The following is a 20,065-nucleotide window of genomic DNA, read 5'->3' as shown; positions in this document are numbered from 1 at the left end:
GAGTGGACAATGGAAAACTCCCACAGGATTCACAGGGTGGGCTCTACATTGATGCATTTGAAGGCTTCCACCTGGCACAGAAGGTAAAGTCCTGGTTTTAAAGTCCTGCAATATAGTTATAGTTTTCAGCTCTGCCTTCTAGAAGTAGCTTGGGGAAGCCACTTAACTCTGTGGAGCTTCCGTTACATAATGGATGAGTTCTTTGTAACTTTTAATTCACTGCATATTGGTCAGCACTATATTAACGTTAGTGATTGTTATTGATGACTCTATAAACATTAAGAATAGCATCTTGCATGGACTGGGTGGCCAATAAGCATTCACTACATGAGCTGGATTTAGAATTCCGAGTCCTTGCTGACATTAAATTCCTTTATGGGTGACAAGGGAAACCTAGGAAAGAACTGGATGAAGAAATTTTTTTTTTTGGAGAATTTTTTATCACAACATGCTAGTTTATGGGCAAAAGAAGCAGCTCAATTTTCCATTTTGTAACTTAGTATGGGGTGGAGAAGGAATTCACCTATGTGTCCTTGGTTAAGAAATGATTTCAAGTAATTAAACCATCTGCTTTGAGAAAGGGCAGAGGGGTCATTGGGAGATTCCTCATTCAAGAAGGAAGATACAGTTCCTTAGAATGTCTGCAAAGATCAGGATGGGAGGGTGAACCAAGACAGAGGTCAGTAGACACAACATTTGTCTTGGCCCGTGCCCTGAATGCCAACATCTGCAGCAGACCCATGGGCAAGCACAAAACATGAGCAGTGATGAGCAGACTTAGCTCACCTCAGCTCTGCTGCCTGCTAGCTAGATGACCTTGGGAAGGTCACTTTCTTTTATAATCTGCTTCCTTATCTGCTAAGTAGACATGATGGAAGTGCCAGGCTCCCAGGTATAGCTGTGAATATTAAGTGAGGCAGTGTGAAGTAAAATGCCTAGCAGATATTAAGCATCTAGTAAATGGTGGTGGTGATGATGAGGATAATTATGATGATGATGATGATGATGATGATGATGATGATAAAAAGATACTTAGAATTGCAATGCCTCAAGTTTCTTAGAGGTTGATATGAAAATTACACTTCTAAAATTGGGAAAGCAATCATTAATTTGTCTTTCCATCCATCTATCATCTATCTATCTATCTATCTATCTATCTATCTATCTATCTATCTATCTATCTATCTATCTATCTATCCACCCACCTGTCCATTCATATGCCCATCTGTCCATCCATCTATCCATCCATACATCCATCCACCCACCCACCCACCCACCCACCCACCCACCCAATACTTTCTAACCCATAATTATGTGCCAAGGACTAACAGAGAGCATTTGAGTGTAAGAGATGCCTACTGTCAAGGCACCTTTTTTACATTCCCAGGCAAAGACAAACTCTTCTCTTTTGATCTCCCCAGGAATTTGAACACCATACTCCCCCAGCACTCTCAACCCTGTTGTAGAATAGGTCACCTATTGTTATAATTTTTGATTTGCCTTTCGGTCTTGCTAGCATGTGAGGTCTTAAGGGCAGAGAACATGCATCATGCTCATTTTGTCTCTCCTTCCTTTGTAATCGTCTCTGACTCAAAGCTGGATCTCATAAAACTGAACACGGTTCTTCATGGTATAGCTTAAACAGCCCAGCTGGGGAGCTAATAGGAAATCCTTATGTGGCTTAGGGAAGACTGCTGTTTGGTGTCTGTTGTGTATATTGTTTTATGTACTTGCCTCAGCCAGATGAGTATTCTCTCTCATTTTACAGATGATGACATGGAAATTTATAGATGTTAATTACACACAGGCAGAAAGTCCAGTTGAAACTCAAGCCCAGATATTATAACTTCTGTTTTTCCGAGAAATCCATTTACAATGGCTGGGGAAGGGGAATAAGTCCAATTGTGATGGTGTAATTGAGTAAGTGTGTGTGTTTATGTGTTTACATGTTATGTGTACAGTACATGGAGGCAAATTGGAGACAGGAATAAAAATAGCCAACTTAAATTCCTTTAGAGGCAAAATTACAAAAAAACAAAACATCAAACACATGAAAAACATCTTTGTGTTATGAGGCAATGAGGAGAGGTATGGTGTAAGGCATAGCACAAGCTTGGTCTCAAGGAGGCTATTGGCTTTGGCTTTAAGTTCTTTTCTTTTCTTTTTGATGACCGTTTGGGAATAGTCATCAGGAGAAATACAGATTTTTTTTGGAGACCATGTCCTGCTATATGGTCTGGCTGACCTGGCCTTGAGTGCATGCTCCTCTCCTCTGCCTCCCAAATGTAGCGATGCTTACATTTAAAACAATGGATTGTTATGCTCGGTCTCCAAGTGTTACTTAAGAGAAGGCACTGCTATTGAAGGTGCTTAGGCAGATGTTTCCTATATTCTAGAATGTGTCTTCTGGTTGCTGATGGACAGGGGTGGGGGGTAGGGGGTGGTACTGGTTCAGACCTCTTCGGGATAGGAAGTGAAGGTGGCTGAGGAGAATGGTAACCAGTGTCCATCTGACTAACATTTGCGCCAGTGTACTAGTGCCGGGAACAATAAAAAGTCTTATCTCAAGGGATAACCTTCTGTAGCCAGGTCTGCACTGAGAAGACCCAAGAAGCAACCAGCCCCGCCCTTTCATGAGCTACATCTGTTTATACAAGATGTTCTTGGAATTTCTACCTTAGAGTTTTGTAGTAGAAATTTTTTGTCAGATTTTGTAACATCAGAGCTGCATGCAGTCATGGTGACAATGCCTGGCTGGCCAGAACTTCATCCCATTCATTTGTCAAATGACAGTGCTGAAGGTGACCTTCTCCATCCTGTTCACCTCTGACAGCTCAGAGCAGGCTCTTTTTTCTCTCTGCTTATGATTCTGGCCACCCACAGCTTGATCATAAGCAGTACTTATCCATAGTCACAGTCAAGATGTCAGCTCTCCCTTGTGCGATGGGAACCTAGCCATAGCTCCTAAGAGCCAGTCAGAAATGTCCTTGGGGTGTGAGGACATTATGGACTTGCCCATCCCTCCTGGTTGTCTCTGTTTTCCCGGGAGTCTGCAACTGATGATGAATGGGGCAGAGTTAGGATGCAAGAAGCTGGCCATAAGATGACCTCTGACCCTCACTTCTACTGAGTACCAGTGACTGTATTGTGAATGCTGTGCACCGTCCCCTCTTTCCTCTGTCTTGAGGTCCCTTTTACTACAATGATCTTCACCCTCTTCTCTGTCTTTCTCCTACCACTGTCCAACACTTATTCTCTACAGAGAGCTTTGAATGACAGGCTAGACCAAGCCACTGCTCTAAAAACTCTGTGTCTTCTAGCAGCACTCATAGTAGCATCAAGTTGTGCAAAGGACTTTCATAACACAGCATATACTCTCATCTCTGACCACTTTTTCTTGCTTAGTGTGATCCAGCCACACTGTTTTTTGTTATTGCCTCCTTAACATCTCTGGGCTTCCAGCATGCCTATTCCTTCTGCCTGTCATGCTCTCTCCTGGTGTCTCCACAGCTAGCTTCTTCTCAGACCTCACTCAAGTATCCATGTCTGGGGAGCCCTTTTCTGGTACTATATCATGTAGCTCTCTGCCTCCTTTTCCTGTGACATGATTGCCAAAGAAGACCTCAGTACCTCAAGTGGTTTTGTTTTTACATTTGCTTTCTGGCTTGCCCTTTGTCTCTCAAGCAGTATGGAGAAGTACAGGGACTTCCCAGGTATTCTTTGCTATTTCTAACACAGAGAGCATATATGGTATACAAAAGGTCCTAAGCATGGAGGAAGGACATGATATGCAAACATATTCTGTGGGTGACAGGGCTTCAGACCTTGGGTTCCTTTAGGGTTTGCTCAGCCTTGTCCTGCTAACAGTCCCATTCTCCCCTGGAACTTCCAAATGTTGTACCAATCTCTACATTTTAAAGAAGCCACTGTATTCCTTCATAGAAGCAGGGAGTGTCTGGTAAGCACTCCAAGGAGCTGGACTGTGGAGGTGAGTTTTTAAATGCTAACAGGAGGGAGCTGCAGCCAGGGGAGAGTCACAGTCCATTCTATGTCTTTGACAGTGTCATGTGTGTGCATGTGTATGTATGTGCACATGTCTCTGTGAGTGCCTGTGTGTCTCGGCCTGGTGTATTCATGTGTGCATGCACGTGCCTGGTGTGTGTCTATATGTGTATGTGTGTGTGTCGAATCTGTATGTTTGTGCATATGGCTAGAGTCCCTCAGTTGAAATGATGGGGCTGATAGCTTGCTTTGCGCTTAGCTGAAATGATAAGAAATGTCTGTAGCAGAAAAGCAATTCCCCCAGCTCCGCTGACTGCCAAGCGTTCCGGCAAACAAGGGGGAGAGAAGTCACTGGTGGATACATTGGTTTCTACACTGGGAAATGGCTTGTACCAGACCAGAGCAATTCACCTGGTTTTTGTAAGTGGCTAGTTTCCTGTGTCACTTTTCTTGCACCCACTTCCCTGTCATTGCAAACACTGTGACCTTCTTTCTGTCCTGATTTATATATACCAGTCCCTTCCTGGCCCAGCTTGTTTGCTTTGTCCTTTCTCCCTCCCTCCCCCATGCCCCTTCCTCTAGCCTTTTCCTCTCTCCTTTCTCCTCTCTTCTCCATTCCCTTCTCCACTTGTCTTCTTCTCCTTTTCTCCTTCCTCCTCCTTCCCCCTCCCCTGTCATTATAAATTGAAGTGTTCCTTCTGGAGGAGAGTTTTTGCTGACCTCTTGGTCTGTGTCAAGTTCTCCAGTGGTAAACTCTCACAGCATCATGGCATTTGCACAGATGAATTTTTGCATTTGAGTGGGTTTCTGATATCCTGGTGTGTGTGTGTGTGTGTGTGTGTGTGTGTGTGTGTGTGTGTGTGTGTGTGTGTGTGTATGCTCATGTACACTAGCTTGGTAGACTTGTTGGCATGTGTCACAAAGAAAGGAATAGGTCTTTTGGGGCTTGTCATGCAGCTAACACAGTGCCCAGCACCTGGCAATGCTGGGCACCTAGGTGGATAATGGGCAGACAGAAAAATGACCTAGTTAAGCAAATCAAGTATGACAATGCTTTCTGAGTTGTCTCCCCCCACTTTATGGAGAAAATGAAGGCACGCATTATGGGGGAGTAAAGTCCTTAACTTCTTTGTAATGCATTTCAGTTTATTGTAACCTTCATGCAAGAGAAGCCAGGCCACTCTGGACCTAGACTATAGAAAGCAAAGGTAGTACCACATAGAGATGTCTACTTTCTATAGTCCCATGGAGGACCCACCATGTACTCCATGTACTTTGCATTTCTCCAGGGTAGCACAGGTGTTAGGGGTCATATGGATGTTGAGGGTGGGCAGTCATTTCTTGGGCTATAATGATCAAAACACACAGGATTTGGAGTTTTAGGGCTCAACTGTGTCTGGCTTGGGAGCTGGCTTGGTCTTTTAGTGTCCAGTTTTCCATTAAGAGTATTACATTTGGTGAGTGTCCCCAAATGTAGTCATGGTTCTATTGTTGGGGACTGAATGTCTATATCCTCCTACATTCATAAATTGACCTCTTTATCCCAGTAGAATGTATTAGGGGGCAGGTACCTTGAGAGATGACCATGTCAGAAAGGTGGATCAGTGTCTTAAAGAAGGACCACAGTAAGCTCTTTGCCATTTCCTACTGTGGAAGCATCCCACAGGAAGCTGGCAGTCTGCAACATGCACAGAGCCTGAACCAGAGTCAGAGCATGCCAGTACAATGACCTTGGGTTTTCTGCCTTCAGAACACAGAGAAAAAAACTTCTGGTGTCACAAGCCACAAGACTATGGTGTTTTTGTTATAGCAACCCAACCTGCTGAAATACCCATGGACTTTATGGTTTTTGTTGTATTTAAAGTCTGTTTTACCTATTATATTGTTTACTTTGCATTTTGTTTGAAAATTACTTGTCTTTTTCTTAAACTTATGGGTTTTTTTAGAAAAGGAGAGAGAGAGAGAAAGAGAGAGAGAGAGAGAGAGAGAGAGAGAGAGAGAGCCATAGAGACTGACTCATTTCAGGCTGGCTTGGAACTTTCTATGTAGATCAGACTGACCTAAAACTCATGATAGTCTGCTCACTTTTGACTTCCTAAGTGCTGAGATGACAGAAGTAAGTCACCATGCTTAGCTCCTAGATTTACACTTTTATATAACAATGCTCCCCAATGTAAATGTAATATGAATCATATATGCAGTTAAAATTTAGTAACTACAACAAAAATAAAGAGAAACAAAAGTTTAACACTATATTTTAATCACACATATCCAATGCATGAAGGCATGGAATTCACTTTAGTTACTGAGATATTTAACTTTTTTTCCCTGTTCTGGCTTCAAAATCCAGTGTGTCGTTCACAGTTGAAGTACATCTCTTGGTGTGCTGAAATTTTTGTGACCTCTATTTAGAGGTCATAAAACAGAACTGAATGAATAAATTCATATCTGAGTTGTCCCAACCAGACAGTTATTTTCTAATAACCGAATGATCCGATTTTAATTGCAAATTAATTGAAATGAAATGAAAAATTCAGCATCTCACTTGCTCTTTTCCAATGTCAAGTACTCAATAGCCTTACATGGCTGGTGTCACTGTATCAGACAGCATAGAACCATGACTCACAAGCCGGCCTCCTTGCTGTAAAGAACAGGTAGTCTTAAAAGCAGAATCAGGGCCTGGGTGCAGCTCAGTGCTACAACACTTGCCTACCATGTGAGAGACCCTGGTCTTTATTCCTAGGAAAATATCTATTAGCAGAACATGAGGGGCATTAATTTCAAGTCAGATGCTACTACCAGGCAAGGTGCTAGGTCAGAAGATTTAGCATATGCTGAGAAGGTGTCAAAGATACACTATACCTAGCTGAGATGTCCCTTTGATGGAATCAGGAAGTTTAATAGCAGGAACTGATGCTGCACATGGGTACCACTAAAAACCATTCTAGATGCCAACCAGACAAGACCCCAATGCTGGGCTGTCACTGAGCACCAGTTTCCATCTATACACCTTTACTCAGATCACTGGCCTGCAACTGGAGATCAACAGCAGTCAACCAAGAAAAGGAAGCCAAGATCAGGAAAGCCGAGTTCTGCTGAAGCCTCTGCCATTCCTGGCCCTGCAACTTCTGGAGAGGTCTTGATCCCTCATTTTGTAAACTGGGGGTATGTGGTCTCAGGAAAGAAGACAAAACAAAACACAAATCCAAATCATCCAGAAGCCACCAACTGACGGATACCGTGCCTTGAGCTAGCCCAAACGATCTCACCTTACCTCATCCATGTCATAAGCTCTGAGAGAAAGGCATGGTACTCATTCCATGGGCTGAGCATAGTGGCCACTTGCCAGAGTCCTGTTAACATGAAGCCATGAGGCTGTGATTTTAATCCAGGTTGGGGTCTATTATGCCCACATCCTAATTCCCCATGCTGGCAGGTTCAAAGTACTATTCTGTTTCCCCAAAATGTTCCATCTGTTGTCCAAGACCTTGTCAACATGCAGTTTATAGTATTTCTTGGAGAGGTTCCTTTTAGTTTATGTTAATTCCTGGATCAGGGAGTTGGCATGTCTTCCTTTGGCCACATTATTTCCTTGGGTCTCTTAAATTATTCCCCCCTTCCTCCATCTAGATTCAATGTTTTATTTTCTACTGTGATCCACACTGATATTTCTGAATGCTTCTTGTGGCTTCCCATCCTGAGGTTGTAAGTCAGCAGGCTGGTGGACTATGGCAAGTCTGCAGATAGATCTGCTTGGATGGCTCAGGAAGTGTTGGCTCACAAGATGCTTTAAATTTTTTTTTTTAAAAATTAGTTGCCAACATGGAAACATCGGCTATTCCACATAAATCTGGATCTCTAGGTTTTGGAACAATTTGGCAACACTGAGTTGTTGTCCAGAAAGTCAAGTGGCAGAGGACTTTCTGACACCTAGTCCCTACCTTCCTTATGATTACCTGCACTTGAGTCCCACTTGTCATCTGTCATCTTGGTGTGTGTACCAATATTTTCTCATGATAAAGCTGGGTAATGGCACATAGGACTACTCTGCCATTTCCTAGCTGTGTGAACTTGGGTAGGTGACCCAAATATGTCACCTGAAAATGGGTGATGACATATACATGCCCAAGACTCCTTATAGGAATTAAATGAGTTCACATACTAGAAGAGCCTTGAAGAATGCCTAGCACACAGTAGGTGTGGGAGACAGTGATTATTAAGAGCAAATGAAGGTTTGGGGATTTGGTATATTTATTTGTCACTGAGGAAACTGAGAGAGATTAACAGTAATGTGTTTTCAGTAGCACACCAGGGAAGCATGGTTCCTTGGTCTCTGATGGGTTGGCATCCTTTCCCAGGCTTTGACTATGTCTTTTAACTGCACATGGAAGTTTGCTGGTGGGACCCTTTCTTTTCATTTCCCCGGATTCTTTCTCCAGGCAACCGAATGTGGTAGTTGCTCATGCTTGCTGGCTTCAGCCAAAGGTAACTGTGTCTCCTGTACCAGAACTTTTTCTGAAAGTTGTACAGAGTCCCAGGTAAGCCATTTAGGAAGGCCCATTCCCTAGGCTCATGGAGGGATTTATTGATGACTCATGAGTTTGCTCTTCTCTGACCTTCTAGAGCACAGTTTTATCACCATTGTGAGTATAGCCACAAATTTATGGTAAAGATCCATGTATGAAGTGTGGTTACTGTGTCCTATAGGACACAGGCCTGGCTTGAACACGTGGACTTATTAGACAATGAAACAATGTCAGATGTTATTTATGGAGTTATTTATGGAGATTCTACCACGTATGAGGGACTTGAGAAGCCTTTGTGTATTTTATTTCTAATTGTCACAGTAACAATGTAAGACCTGGAAGGTTAATAACATTATCAAACTCTTACTCTATGTGACAGCAAACATGCCAAGAATGGAACTAAGCATTTTCACCATTTAATTTATTTTCAAAACAGCCCTTTGGAACAGGCACTGTTAATATCTTCTCATGGCTGAGGATCAGAGAGGATGGAAACTTTGTTCAAAATAACAGATTATTAAGTAGGGGAGCCCAGATTTGAATTCAGGATGTGTGGTATCAGATGATTGCTTAACTGATAACCTTGGAAGCCCACTGTTGTGGATGAAAGAGCCGAGGCTCAGAGAGGTGAAGTATGATACTTGAGATCACAATAGCAAACAGGATATATCCAGTTCTCATACAATGTATTTTATACCCAACCTTGAAGAGCAGAACTGAAGGAAGGGATGATTACAGAAACTGTAGAAAGGTAAGGTCTGGAAAGCAATTGTCCTGGGCCCTATCTCAAGGCTGGGATAGGCAGCTTCCAGGAGAGCTGTATCATGAGTTTGTGATTCCACAAATTTGTATTGCTGTATTCCAACTAAGGGTCATGTCTCCAATTAGAGTGCAGGCAGAAACAGCTTTTCTTGTGGCTTTGATGACCTCCCTAATGTCATACAGTGAGTGACTGACAGAGGAACCTGGAATCCAGAGTTCCAAATCTAGTGTTCTTTGTCTGGTTCATATATAGTCAAATGTGCCTGATTATGGCACAGACAGGATGCAGGGTGAGTTAGGCCCAGCATGCAGGGCTGTTTTGAATCAGAGTATCCGTGTACTTTGACAGGAAGCAGCTCCCATGAATTTGGATTCAAGGATACAAAGGAATACTATGCAGCTGTATAAAGGAATGACAAGTTTCATACATTCTCTGCAAGTGACTGACACAGTAAATAAAAAGAAAAGGTGAATCATCATAATATAATGTGCTCATTTCAGGCAGAATAAAAGTGTAGAGTTGAACTTCTCCATTTATATTTTCTGAATGCACTAATATATATTAAAAGAAGATCAATAGGAAATGAAGGCACAGTAGCTGTGGTCACCTGTGGGGTGAGGAATTAAAGATTGGGGAACAGGAGAAAGTGGTGGGTGGGAGGCACTCCAGTGCCATTCTTTAATTGGAGGGTTTCATGCTGTATGGATGCCATTACCTATTTCAGAGGGACCTGCTGTCCTTCAGCTCCTGGAAGGTGCTACCTCCAGGGACTGAGTGTTCACACTCTTCTGGATTTATAAGGGAACTCCAAATTCCATTGAAGCTATTTTTCCAGTTTTTATTTCAAATTATTCATTGATGGCAGATAGTAATAACAGGTTTTTACATATTAAGTCACTTAGTTTGCAAACACACTGGAGCCACTTGTTAGTTCCTAGGACCTCATTTGTGACATCTTTTAAGTTTTCTGTGAAGGCCATTCTAGCATCTATGAATAGAAATGATTGAATTCATTCATTTCTTAGTATCTTTGTTTCTCTTTCTTGCCTTATGCCTTATTCCACTAGCCAGAGCTTCCAGCACTGTGTTGACTAAGAAAGAGCAAGGAGGTCAGCACTTCCTGCCTGGCTCTAGATCATAAGGGTTGGGGGAGCACTCAGCCTCCAGCCCCTGAGTGTGATGGAAGTCTGGGTTATTTGTAGATTCCATTTTCCATGTTAAATAATTCTCTTTATCATTTGTTTGATGAGTTTTTAACTGCAAGCGGATATTAACTATTGTTGAGTGTTTTTTCCTCATCTACTAAGATGTATTGGATTTTATTTTTCAGTTTGTTAACATTATTGTAAAATGCTTAATGAATTTGGCATTCCCAGATAAACCCAAGTTCTGAATAAGCTAGCACTCTTAGATGCTGATTGAATAACTTGGCCATTTCTGGATTTTGTCAAGAGACTTATTGTTTTATTTTCTGATAATATTTTCTAATAAAATAGTTTTATTTTCTGATATTTGTCTTATTTTGATGATAGGGTAAAGCTGGTATCATCGAACAAATTGGGAAATCTCCCTGCATTTCAAATGATGACAATGTAACTTACACAGTGCTCACTGTCTTCAAAGTGCCATGTTTAGTGCTTAATTCAGTCTTCACATCAACCCTACAATGTATGGACTGTTATTATCACTGTGGGTCCCCTTGAAACAGGTAATGGCATCCATACAGCTTGAAACCCTCAAATTTTAAAGGTGGGGAAACTGAAGCATGGGGTAGTTAATGTCACTTGCCCAAATTTACACAGGGTATAAGCATCAAAGCTAGGACATAGAATCCCAGAGGTTCAGCCCCGGCTCTTAGCCTGCTTATTCTACCTTCTCTAATCAAAACTGTTTGTGGGTTAAAGAAAACACATCTGCAGGGTTCAGCCCAGTCACTGGGCCACTCATATCTTTACCTTTGGTTAATAACCATGGTAAAGTTAGTGTGTCAGGCTCCCTTCATTTCAACCCAGCCATCAGAAGCAGATCTCATTACCCTTGCTAGGCAGCTGTGGAAGTGCTCCTTCCTGTAGGGTGGGGTGCCATTTCAAACTATCATTTCCTTCCTCACTCCGCTTTCCTTCATGTCTGCAGCACCTTTCAGAAAGCAAAAATTAAAAAAAACCTCTCAAATCCCCATTTAATTTTTCGGGGTTCTTCCTTATCAGGGCAGCTCACCTATCACCCCCTTGCTCTCCCCCAGACATTCAGGTTCATAGTCTTCACTCTCTTCTGCCATCCCATTGTATTGCTTTGTCCCCACTAAGTGAATCAGCATTAGCTCTTCTGACTTAGCTCCTGTGTCTTGAGAAATAAGAAACCTCTCCCCCACTTAAAAAGGAGGAGGGAGAGAAACTTATGGAGGTTTATGAAGGGTAGGGGTGCCAATATTCTTTGCTTTAGCATTGGGGGAATCAAGATTAGTTAGAACAGCTTCAGGAAGGAAGGAAGGAAGGAAGGAAGGAAGGAAGGAAGGAAGGAAGGAAGGAAGGAAGGAAATGTGATGTGACAGAACAGGTATATTTACCTCTTGTTTGACTCTATGGTTTTAGGGCATATGTGGCACTTCTCTGCATCTCAGTTTACTCAACTATGAAATGGGTTCAGATGCATGTGTAGGTCATAAGGAGGTAATAGAGACGAAGTAGCAACATGTGGGTGAAAAGATCTGCTGTGGAGAAGGCACTGAGTAAAATGTGTTTTTCTTGGATGGCTCGTTATTCTGAATGTTTTATAGGGTGGGGTTTTGATATACTGCCTAATCTGGCCTTCAACTTCTCATCTCAAGAAATCCACCTCCCTCGGTCTTCTGAGTAGCTGAGACCATAGGTATGACTTGAGCAATTTTTATATAATGTATCTGAATTGATAGATACTATCTCGGGAGGTAATTACACATAATTCTTACCCATTTTACTGATGGGGAAAACTATGGGATTGGCAGGCTAAGAATTCCTAAGTGGCTAGCTCTGTCCCTTCTTTATATTGGAATTCCTTGGACTCATGCCAGGCCTGTTGCCCTGGCCCACATAGGCAATTACTTAAAGTAAGGGGCTAGACCACATGGCTTTTTTCAAGCTCTTTCTGCCAACTTAGGGGTGTATGGGGCCAGAGACCCCTGCCACTTTCCTGTAATTACTGGTTCTCTCCTGGCAAACACGAAGGCATTCCCCATCCATCTCTCCACCATTTTCACTCCTATCTCTGACAGCACTGGGGGGATTTGGAAAACTTGGAGTGAGTTCACTGTTGGGAATAGTGATTCAATTAAACTCTCAGTTTTCAACAATATTAGCCAGGCCGGTTGCTATGTCACACCCCACATAGCTGTGTCTCTCCATCAGCAGTGGTGATGAGGGTTTGCTAATTGATGGTGACTATAAATTGAAGAGGAGACCACCATGGTGAACTTTCAAGGCTAAAATGACAGGTTAAATGCTGTCCTTTAGGCACCTCCTGGACCCTCTGCTGGCTCCCTAATCATGCTGAGCAGACCCCTTCTCCTGACAACCCCATGCAATGACAATTAAAACTGCAGCCACACAGTGTCAATCAATGCAGGTGATAGCATGCTTAACCACCTCCTCATCTTCACCAAAGCTGTCACTTGTTGATACCACCCTAGGGAAAACCACTCTCATAATGTCCATTTTGCAGAGAGAAAATGAGGCACAGAGCCACCACGCCACCTGACTCTCGTGGAGGCTGGATTAATCCTCAATCTGTACTCTCATTTGTTGGGATATGTTTGCTTCCCTATATGGCTTCAAAACAGTGCTCTTCAACCTTTCTAATGCTGAAACCCTTTAATATAGTTCCACATATTGTAGTGATCCCAATCATGAAATTATTTTTTGTTGCTACTTCATAACTGTAATTTTGCTACTGTTATGGATCATAATGTAACTACCTGTGTTTCTGATAGTTTTAGGTGACCCCTGTGAAAGGGCCATTTGACCCTCCAAAGGTTGAGAACCTACAGGTTGAGAACCACTGCTTTACAAGAATGACGAGGATTCTGCCTATGAACCAGCCTTCCAGATTGTTAACAAAAGTGTGTTTGCCCATGGTTTTGGATAAGACTGATCTCCGCTTCATGCTTCTCTAGGACCTTGATCCTTCTGCATCCAGCTACTGCCTCTAAAGGCAGATGCTTCCACTGTGAGTTCCCTGAATCCAGGGACGGGCCCCTGAAGACCTTTGGGAACCCTTTGGTACATTCTTAGTATTTGCACACAGTATGTGGTCAAAACTGTTAGCTAAGTCTATAAGTATATATACACCATATTAGTTCAAATTTCAGCCCTTCTCTTAAACACCTAGGCTCTGCACTAAATCAATGCCAAGCACAGTGCCTAGCATACCTAGCATAGTGGGTGTCAAAACTATGTGTGGGAAACACGGTAGCTGTTCAGGAGAGTTAGACTACGAATGTTCAAGACACTTTGACTTGAGGTCATCGACAGTCTGAGCATTCCTCATTCTCCTAACCTCACATCCTGTTTTGGATTCTTGGAGGTCATCCTCTATGTCTTTCAGCACTGCCTCTTAGAATATATAGAAAAAATGCCCAAGAGAGCAAGTGTCCAGCACAAGCAGTGGGAGAGATGGAGAGGTCAGGAAGGTGGTTAGTTACACTATGATGGGGGTGGAATGCTGTCAAAGAGAGGGGATCTGGCTCTTCTTCACTTCAGCAAGCATCACACATAACCAACCTCTCAAAAACTCATTTCCCAATAGAGAGCCCTGGGAACAGACTTTGGAGGGCAGGAGGGGGAGGGAGATACAACCTGGGCGGAAATCAATTTCAGCTCCAGGTAATTACAGGAGTGTCCTACCTGGTAGGGTACATCAAAGGTCAAGCCCCTCTCCTAGGCAGGGATAAGTTAGGGGGAAAGCTTGCCTTCACAGGAGGACCCAGGAGCCTATGCTAGGAAACTTGTGCTTGCCTGTGCTGGTCAACTTGGGAGTGGGGGTTGTTGGAAACTATATTTCCAGGGGCTCTGGATTCCGTAAATGTTTGAGAAAGGGAGGGTTCTCTGATCTTGGAGGACTGAACTTCTCAGGATCCTAGGATGCTCAGGTTTTCAGAGCAGAGATGCCAAGTGGTGAAGGTTGAGATGTTGTCTTGGATAGGGGTTTTTCCTCTTTCTGAGCCTCTCTTCTCTCTAGCTCTCTCTTCTGCCTGCAAGTGACTCCAGGAATGTCCATGACATTGTGCGGATGACAAGATTATTCAAAGACCCCAAACCGAAGCGACTGTGCCCCACCCCTCCGTCTCTTCTTCCTGGTCCCAGTTGCTCTCCCACATAGCCCAGACAGACACCCCTCCTCCTTAGCAGCTCATCTCTCTTCAGGAATTCACTACAAGTCTCGGCTTCACTTTCAAGAGAACATATGATGTGGGACCAGCCAGCCACTCATCTGCTTCACCCCGGGAGGAAAGGCTGGGGTTGACCTGGAGGCAAAGCCAGAGGAGACAGACATAAACTCAAGGAGACTCCCATCCCCTGAGTAGTCCTGGCAGCCAATGAGCCTCTCTGCACAGTTGCCCCATCCAGCGCAGACCAGGGGCACCCCTTGACCCTTCTTGGCCACAAGGAGACACCTCACTCCCTCAGGGCAGATAGCGGATAGCGAGGGTTCATCCCATTGCCCCTTAAACTTGAGTGGTCAGTATCAAGGTCTTTATGTAGCATTAGGCGGAGATACAGCGGCCAGTGGGTGGCCGAAGTAAGTGTTCTCAGCTGAGGTGACCTGACCCTGTGGGGCAAAGGTAGAGAAGCCTTCTCTAACCTTTCTGCCTAGAAGCTGCAGTTAAGTCTCACCCAGCGAGAGAGAGAGAGAGAGAGAGAGAGAGAGAGAGAGAGAGAGAGAGAGAGAGAGAGAGAGAGAGAGAGAGAGAGACTTTTTGGAGTGGATGCACACCTACAAGTCAAAATGCCCCAGCGCCACACAAGTACTGGCCCCGCCAGGCCATGCGACGTCCCTTCATCCTCATCTGGAAACCTCCACAGCTGCCACCAAGGTTTAAACTTTGTTATTTTTCAAAGCGGGCTCCAGGGCACTTCCCGAGAGGTTGTCTGGGACACTGGAGGTTGCAACTTGGGGTTCCCAGATGCCCTCCCTCTCCCCTAAGTCCCCTCACCTGGTAATCCGAGGCACAGCAAAAAGCTGTAGTAGACCACAGGCACGAAGCCCAAGCCGCAAGCCGAGCTGTTGGCGGCGAGGTGGGCGTGCGTGTGCTCCATGAGCGCGCCCCTCGCCGGGCTGGGCTCGGCGCAGCTGCCAAACGGGTGGGGACCAGGCAGCAGCTGGGGCTGGATCCCGGATCACCGCACGGCGGGACCCGCTTGCAGCCCTGGCCGGTGTCCTCAGCTGGCTCCGCACCTGCTTTCCTGGATAGGCTGCTCCTCTCTCCAGCAGGGCGCAGGGGACGCGGGAGGGGCTCTAGCAGCGGGAGTGTGCACCTCCCTCCTAGGACCGCTCAGCTCCCGCCTCAGAACCCCGTCCCGGACGCCGCTCTCCGCAGCCAATCAGCAGCTGCCTGAATGGTGTGTGCGTGTGTGTGTGCGTGCGTGTGTGTGTGTGTGTGTGTGTGTGTGTGTGTGTTGTGTGTGTGTGCGTGCGTCTGTGTGTGTGTGTGTGTGTGTGTGTGTGTCCACGCGCGCGCGTGCACGCACTGGGGGTGGGGGCATCGGGTGGGACGTTATAGCAGAGCCGGGTCCCAGCAGCGTTTTCTGGCTCCAGCTCTGGAGGAAAAGACCCGGTTAACTTGGGAACCCCAGAGGAAGACCGGGTTGGAGAAACAGGCTATCCTGGGTTTCCAACCCCTGTGGGAGGGGCGTGGTGTGGATACGACCTGCTTCTCCCTTTAGTGGCTCCTTTATCCCTCCAGCACGCCCTCAGTTTTTCTTTTGACTCTCCTCCCAGCTACCTACCCTTGCTCCCCACCAATGCCTGGAGTCCATCTTCGTGTAAAGGATTCCACATCGCGAGTATGGGGGAATGGGGTCGCGAGTGGGGTGTTGGAGCCTAGGGAATGTTGAAGGTTTTTTTTTTTGTTTTGTTTTGTTTGTTTGTTTTCCTTGCCTGGATCAGGAAACTGAGCTGGTGGGTCTGAAGGAAGGCTGTGAACGTCTTTGCATGTGCCACCAAGTCCATGGTGCTGGCGCTGAACTTGGAAGGGATGCAGGATGGCTTAGAGAAGCCCTCCAGTCTTCAGCCTGGGATAAAAATGTTGCAGTCACTGAGACACACACTCGCTCACAGGCACACAAAGGCACACAATGCCCAGCCATGCGGGTGCACTCACTCACACACTCATGCACGCGGAGGCTCTCATCTTCCACACCTAGCTAGACTGGTGAGAACATGCAGACACCCTCATCAATATGCAGGAGGGCGCAGCAGGCTCAGGCGGAGCCTCGAATAAGTACACAGATGCAAATGAGGGGCTGGGTGGTCTGAAGTGTTTGAAGGTTGTGTGAAGGAGAGTATGGGCTGAGCAGGTGGGATCCCTGCAGTGGTGGGGCGCCCCCTTTGCAGGAGAGGCAGACAGAGAGCTCCAAGAGCTTCGCTTGTCAAGGGTACCCAAGAATACGCTAGGGAGAGACATCTGCCCCAGGCTTAAGTTATGCCCTGTGTTAAAGGCACCGCGGAGCACAGAGGCAAGCCTTTCCAGGAGCAAGCTGAAGCAGATGCAAGCGCGGGGCATGTGACTGGCTCTAAGATTCTGGACACCCATTCCTCCCCTAACATCTGTTCCCGAGAGAAGGAGCAGGCTGAGGTTCTTCTGGGTCTCCAGCCACAGCCCAGTGCCCTGTCCCCATGGGGAGCTCTCCCGGCAGAGTGGAGGAGGGGGAAGGCTGGAAATCTAAAGTTGTAGAGGCATCTGCTGACCTTAGCTGGGTCTATGGTGGACAGGCAGGCACACAGATCCCTAAAAGGACAAGGCTGTTTCGGAGTCCTGTAGGTACACTTAAGCCCATTCTGATACTTCAAACCCCATTAGATATTAAAATTTTATTTTGACCTCTCTTGTTGTCTAACATTTTGCTTTATTTTTATTTTCGATTGACACACAGTATCATGCATATTTCTGGAGGTATAATGTGATATTTTGATTCCTGTATTGGATGTATAATGACCAAATCAGTGTAAGTAGCATGCCTGTCACCTTAAACGTGTCATTTCTTTTGTGGGAGTACATTCCAAATCCTTTCTTGGAGCCAGGCATGTAGTTTAGTTGTCAGAGCGTTTGCCTAGTAAACATGAAACCCTGGTTTGGACCAACAGTAACACGTAAGACCTGACTCAGTGATTCAAGTCTGCAGTCCCAGTACTTGGGCAGTGAAGACAGGTAGATCAGAAATACAAAGACATCCTTGGATACATAAAATCCTTTCTTACAATTATTTTGAATGTGACTATCTTTTCCATAAAAATCTAAAGAACAAAACAAAACCCCACTATGGTGCTAAATAAGGTGTCTCTCAGCACATAATTGCTGTAAATCTATAGAGTGGATTGACCTGCAGGTGGTGCTGCATTGAGATGAGACGCTGGGGTAGGAAAGCATGTATGGCTTGGCAAAGCCTCCAGTCTCTTCAGAGATCTCCCTACACCGTGAACAATGGCTAAAGCCCCAGACCTTTTCCATAGGAAGTCTCTACTGTCTGAAATGTTCTTCTGGAAACTTCACGGCCTGCCCTCTCACCTTCAGGTCTCTGTTCATATGTCTGTTTTTCATTGACAATCCTGTTTAAGATTAACATCTCAATTATCATTTACCCCAAATCTTGCACTACCCACCTCCCCCCCCTGAAGGGTTAGCACCATCATCCTACCATATGGGATCTGATCTGTCTTGTTTCTTGTCCATTCCTGCCTTGGAAGGGCAAGGCCTTTTGTCTGTGGGGTTCTGGTTGTATTCTTGCCTTTCACAGCCCATGTACGTTGCAAAATCAAAACACATGGGGAGAATGAAATCTGCAATAAATACCCACTGGTTGAGGCTTCTGAACATGAGTTTGTCTTTTTTTTTTTTTTTTTCAGCACAGGTGGGTTGTTGCTGGAGTTGGGGACACAGCCTCAGATTTAGCAGGCAATGGCCATATTTGATGATACTTCCAAAGTGGTTCAAATTCTAAGGCCCATTGTTAGGGAGCCTTTATAGAACCTGGGGGGCAGAGGAACCACCCTGCATGGGGGATGGTGACAGACCTAATTGTACCCTAACATTGACTTCTTCATTTGTAAAATGGGATGAAGCAAAGCAGGAATGCTATTGTCCCAGAATGTACAGAGAATATTGTTTCTCTGTACAGAGAGAATGGGAGTGTGATGGGAGGAGGGTAGACTACAAATCCAAGAGATGGAGGAGTTACCCTTGATCACCTGCTGGCCCTGTTGAGATGCTTGGCAGCTGGTCTGTTTTTTGGCAAATGCATGTTTGCTTGAAAATGTGTTTAAGGGTTTGAGTCTGGCTTTGGGTGCTTTCAGTCTTAGGGAAGGTGTATGGTGAAGTTACACAGTCTATTTGAGTTGTGTGGGGTATAATCCAGTGCCTATAATCCCTGCACTGAATAGGCTGAGGCAGAAGAATTATGAGTTGGCTGTCAGCCTGGGCTATGTAGTGAGACCCTGTTCCCCAAATAAAAACCTAATCCCTGAAGGTAGAATTTTTCTCCAAAGCTGATCCTTTTGCCTGGCTCTGAAGGACAAAGGCTGATACAAAAGGCCGGGGACATCCATCTATTCTTGTTTTCAGCAGACTTTGCACAGCTCTTCATGTGTGCTGGTCAGAGCCTGGTGCTAAGAAAATAGGGTATCCCTTAAGCAGAAATAATTATTTAAAAGCATCAATAGCAAATCTTTAAACTGTGGCACCCTTGTTGGTGTGGGACCCTTGGTGACCACACAGGTGATACACCTGTGTAACTGATCCTGCTACACAGATATGAGCATTGTGGTCAGACTTCCTATGTGTTGAGAGTTTAATAGGCATTTGTTTGATAAGTTAGCCCATAACCATAGTGGAAGGAGGGACATGTTGAGCTCCAGTCCACAGATGAGAAAACTGAAGTATAGAGAAGTTCAATAAATTGGTAGAGACCTCCTGATTGGGAGTTTGCCCAAAATATTCTTACACCTGAGTCTATGCTGAAGTCACTGAGGTGCTCAGGCTGGTGCAAGGATAGACACATGAGAGAATTACCATAATGGCATGCAGCCCTCATGTGTCTCTGTCTGTATTCACTTAAATTTTCAGCACAGTATCAGACATGTATATAGAAATAGAACCTGAATGAATCCATAAGTGACTGCAACAGAAATACAGGCATAATGCCAGAGTGGGAGCACAGCACCCAAGCATGGGCAAGCCTGCATTCTTTCTTGTTTATGGTGAAGTGTGCTACCCCTCATGTTACTGAGAGTTCTGGGCCTTCTCCATCTAAATTCCATTTCTCCACTCATTGGTAAATGGAAATAGATCTAAAGGACAGCTCTTTAACAGAGACAGCAGTGCAAACACAAGTTGCAACTAACATTTTACTTAGAGTTGGGAACACATTAGGGAGATATGGGCTTGTAGTGTAACTCAGATGAGCGTATGCTGGCCACTGTAATGGGTTCTGAACATCCAATTGTTTAAGCAAGTTAGAAAGGTCTCTGATTTGCTGGGTCCTAAACTTGAGTACAAAATGAGAACATGAATCAACACACAGATGCA

The 20,065-nt window shown here is 44.8% G+C and overlaps 1 protein-coding gene across 1 annotated transcript in view; it reads right to left on the bottom strand.

Annotated features, from left to right (window-relative positions):
* The window catches only part of Gpr139 (G protein-coupled receptor 139), a 40,481-nt gene extending 24,900 nt beyond the window's left edge, over window positions 1–15,581 (bottom strand). Inside the window, exon 1 of the mRNA XM_027410348.2 lies at window positions 15,479–15,581. Within this exon, the coding sequence (XP_027266149.1) occupies window positions 15,479–15,581 (103 nt within the window). The remainder of the gene's footprint in view (window positions 1–15,478) is intronic.
* Window positions 15,582–20,065: the final 4,484 nt, after the last annotated feature.

This window comes from Cricetulus griseus, chromosome 3 (genome assembly GCF_003668045.3).
Source record: "Cricetulus griseus strain 17A/GY chromosome 3, alternate assembly CriGri-PICRH-1.0, whole genome shotgun sequence".
Classification (NCBI taxonomy): domain Eukaryota; kingdom Metazoa; phylum Chordata; class Mammalia; order Rodentia; family Cricetidae; genus Cricetulus; species Cricetulus griseus.
Note: the sequence above shows the minus strand (reverse complement) of the source record. Positions and strands in the feature narration are given on the sequence as shown.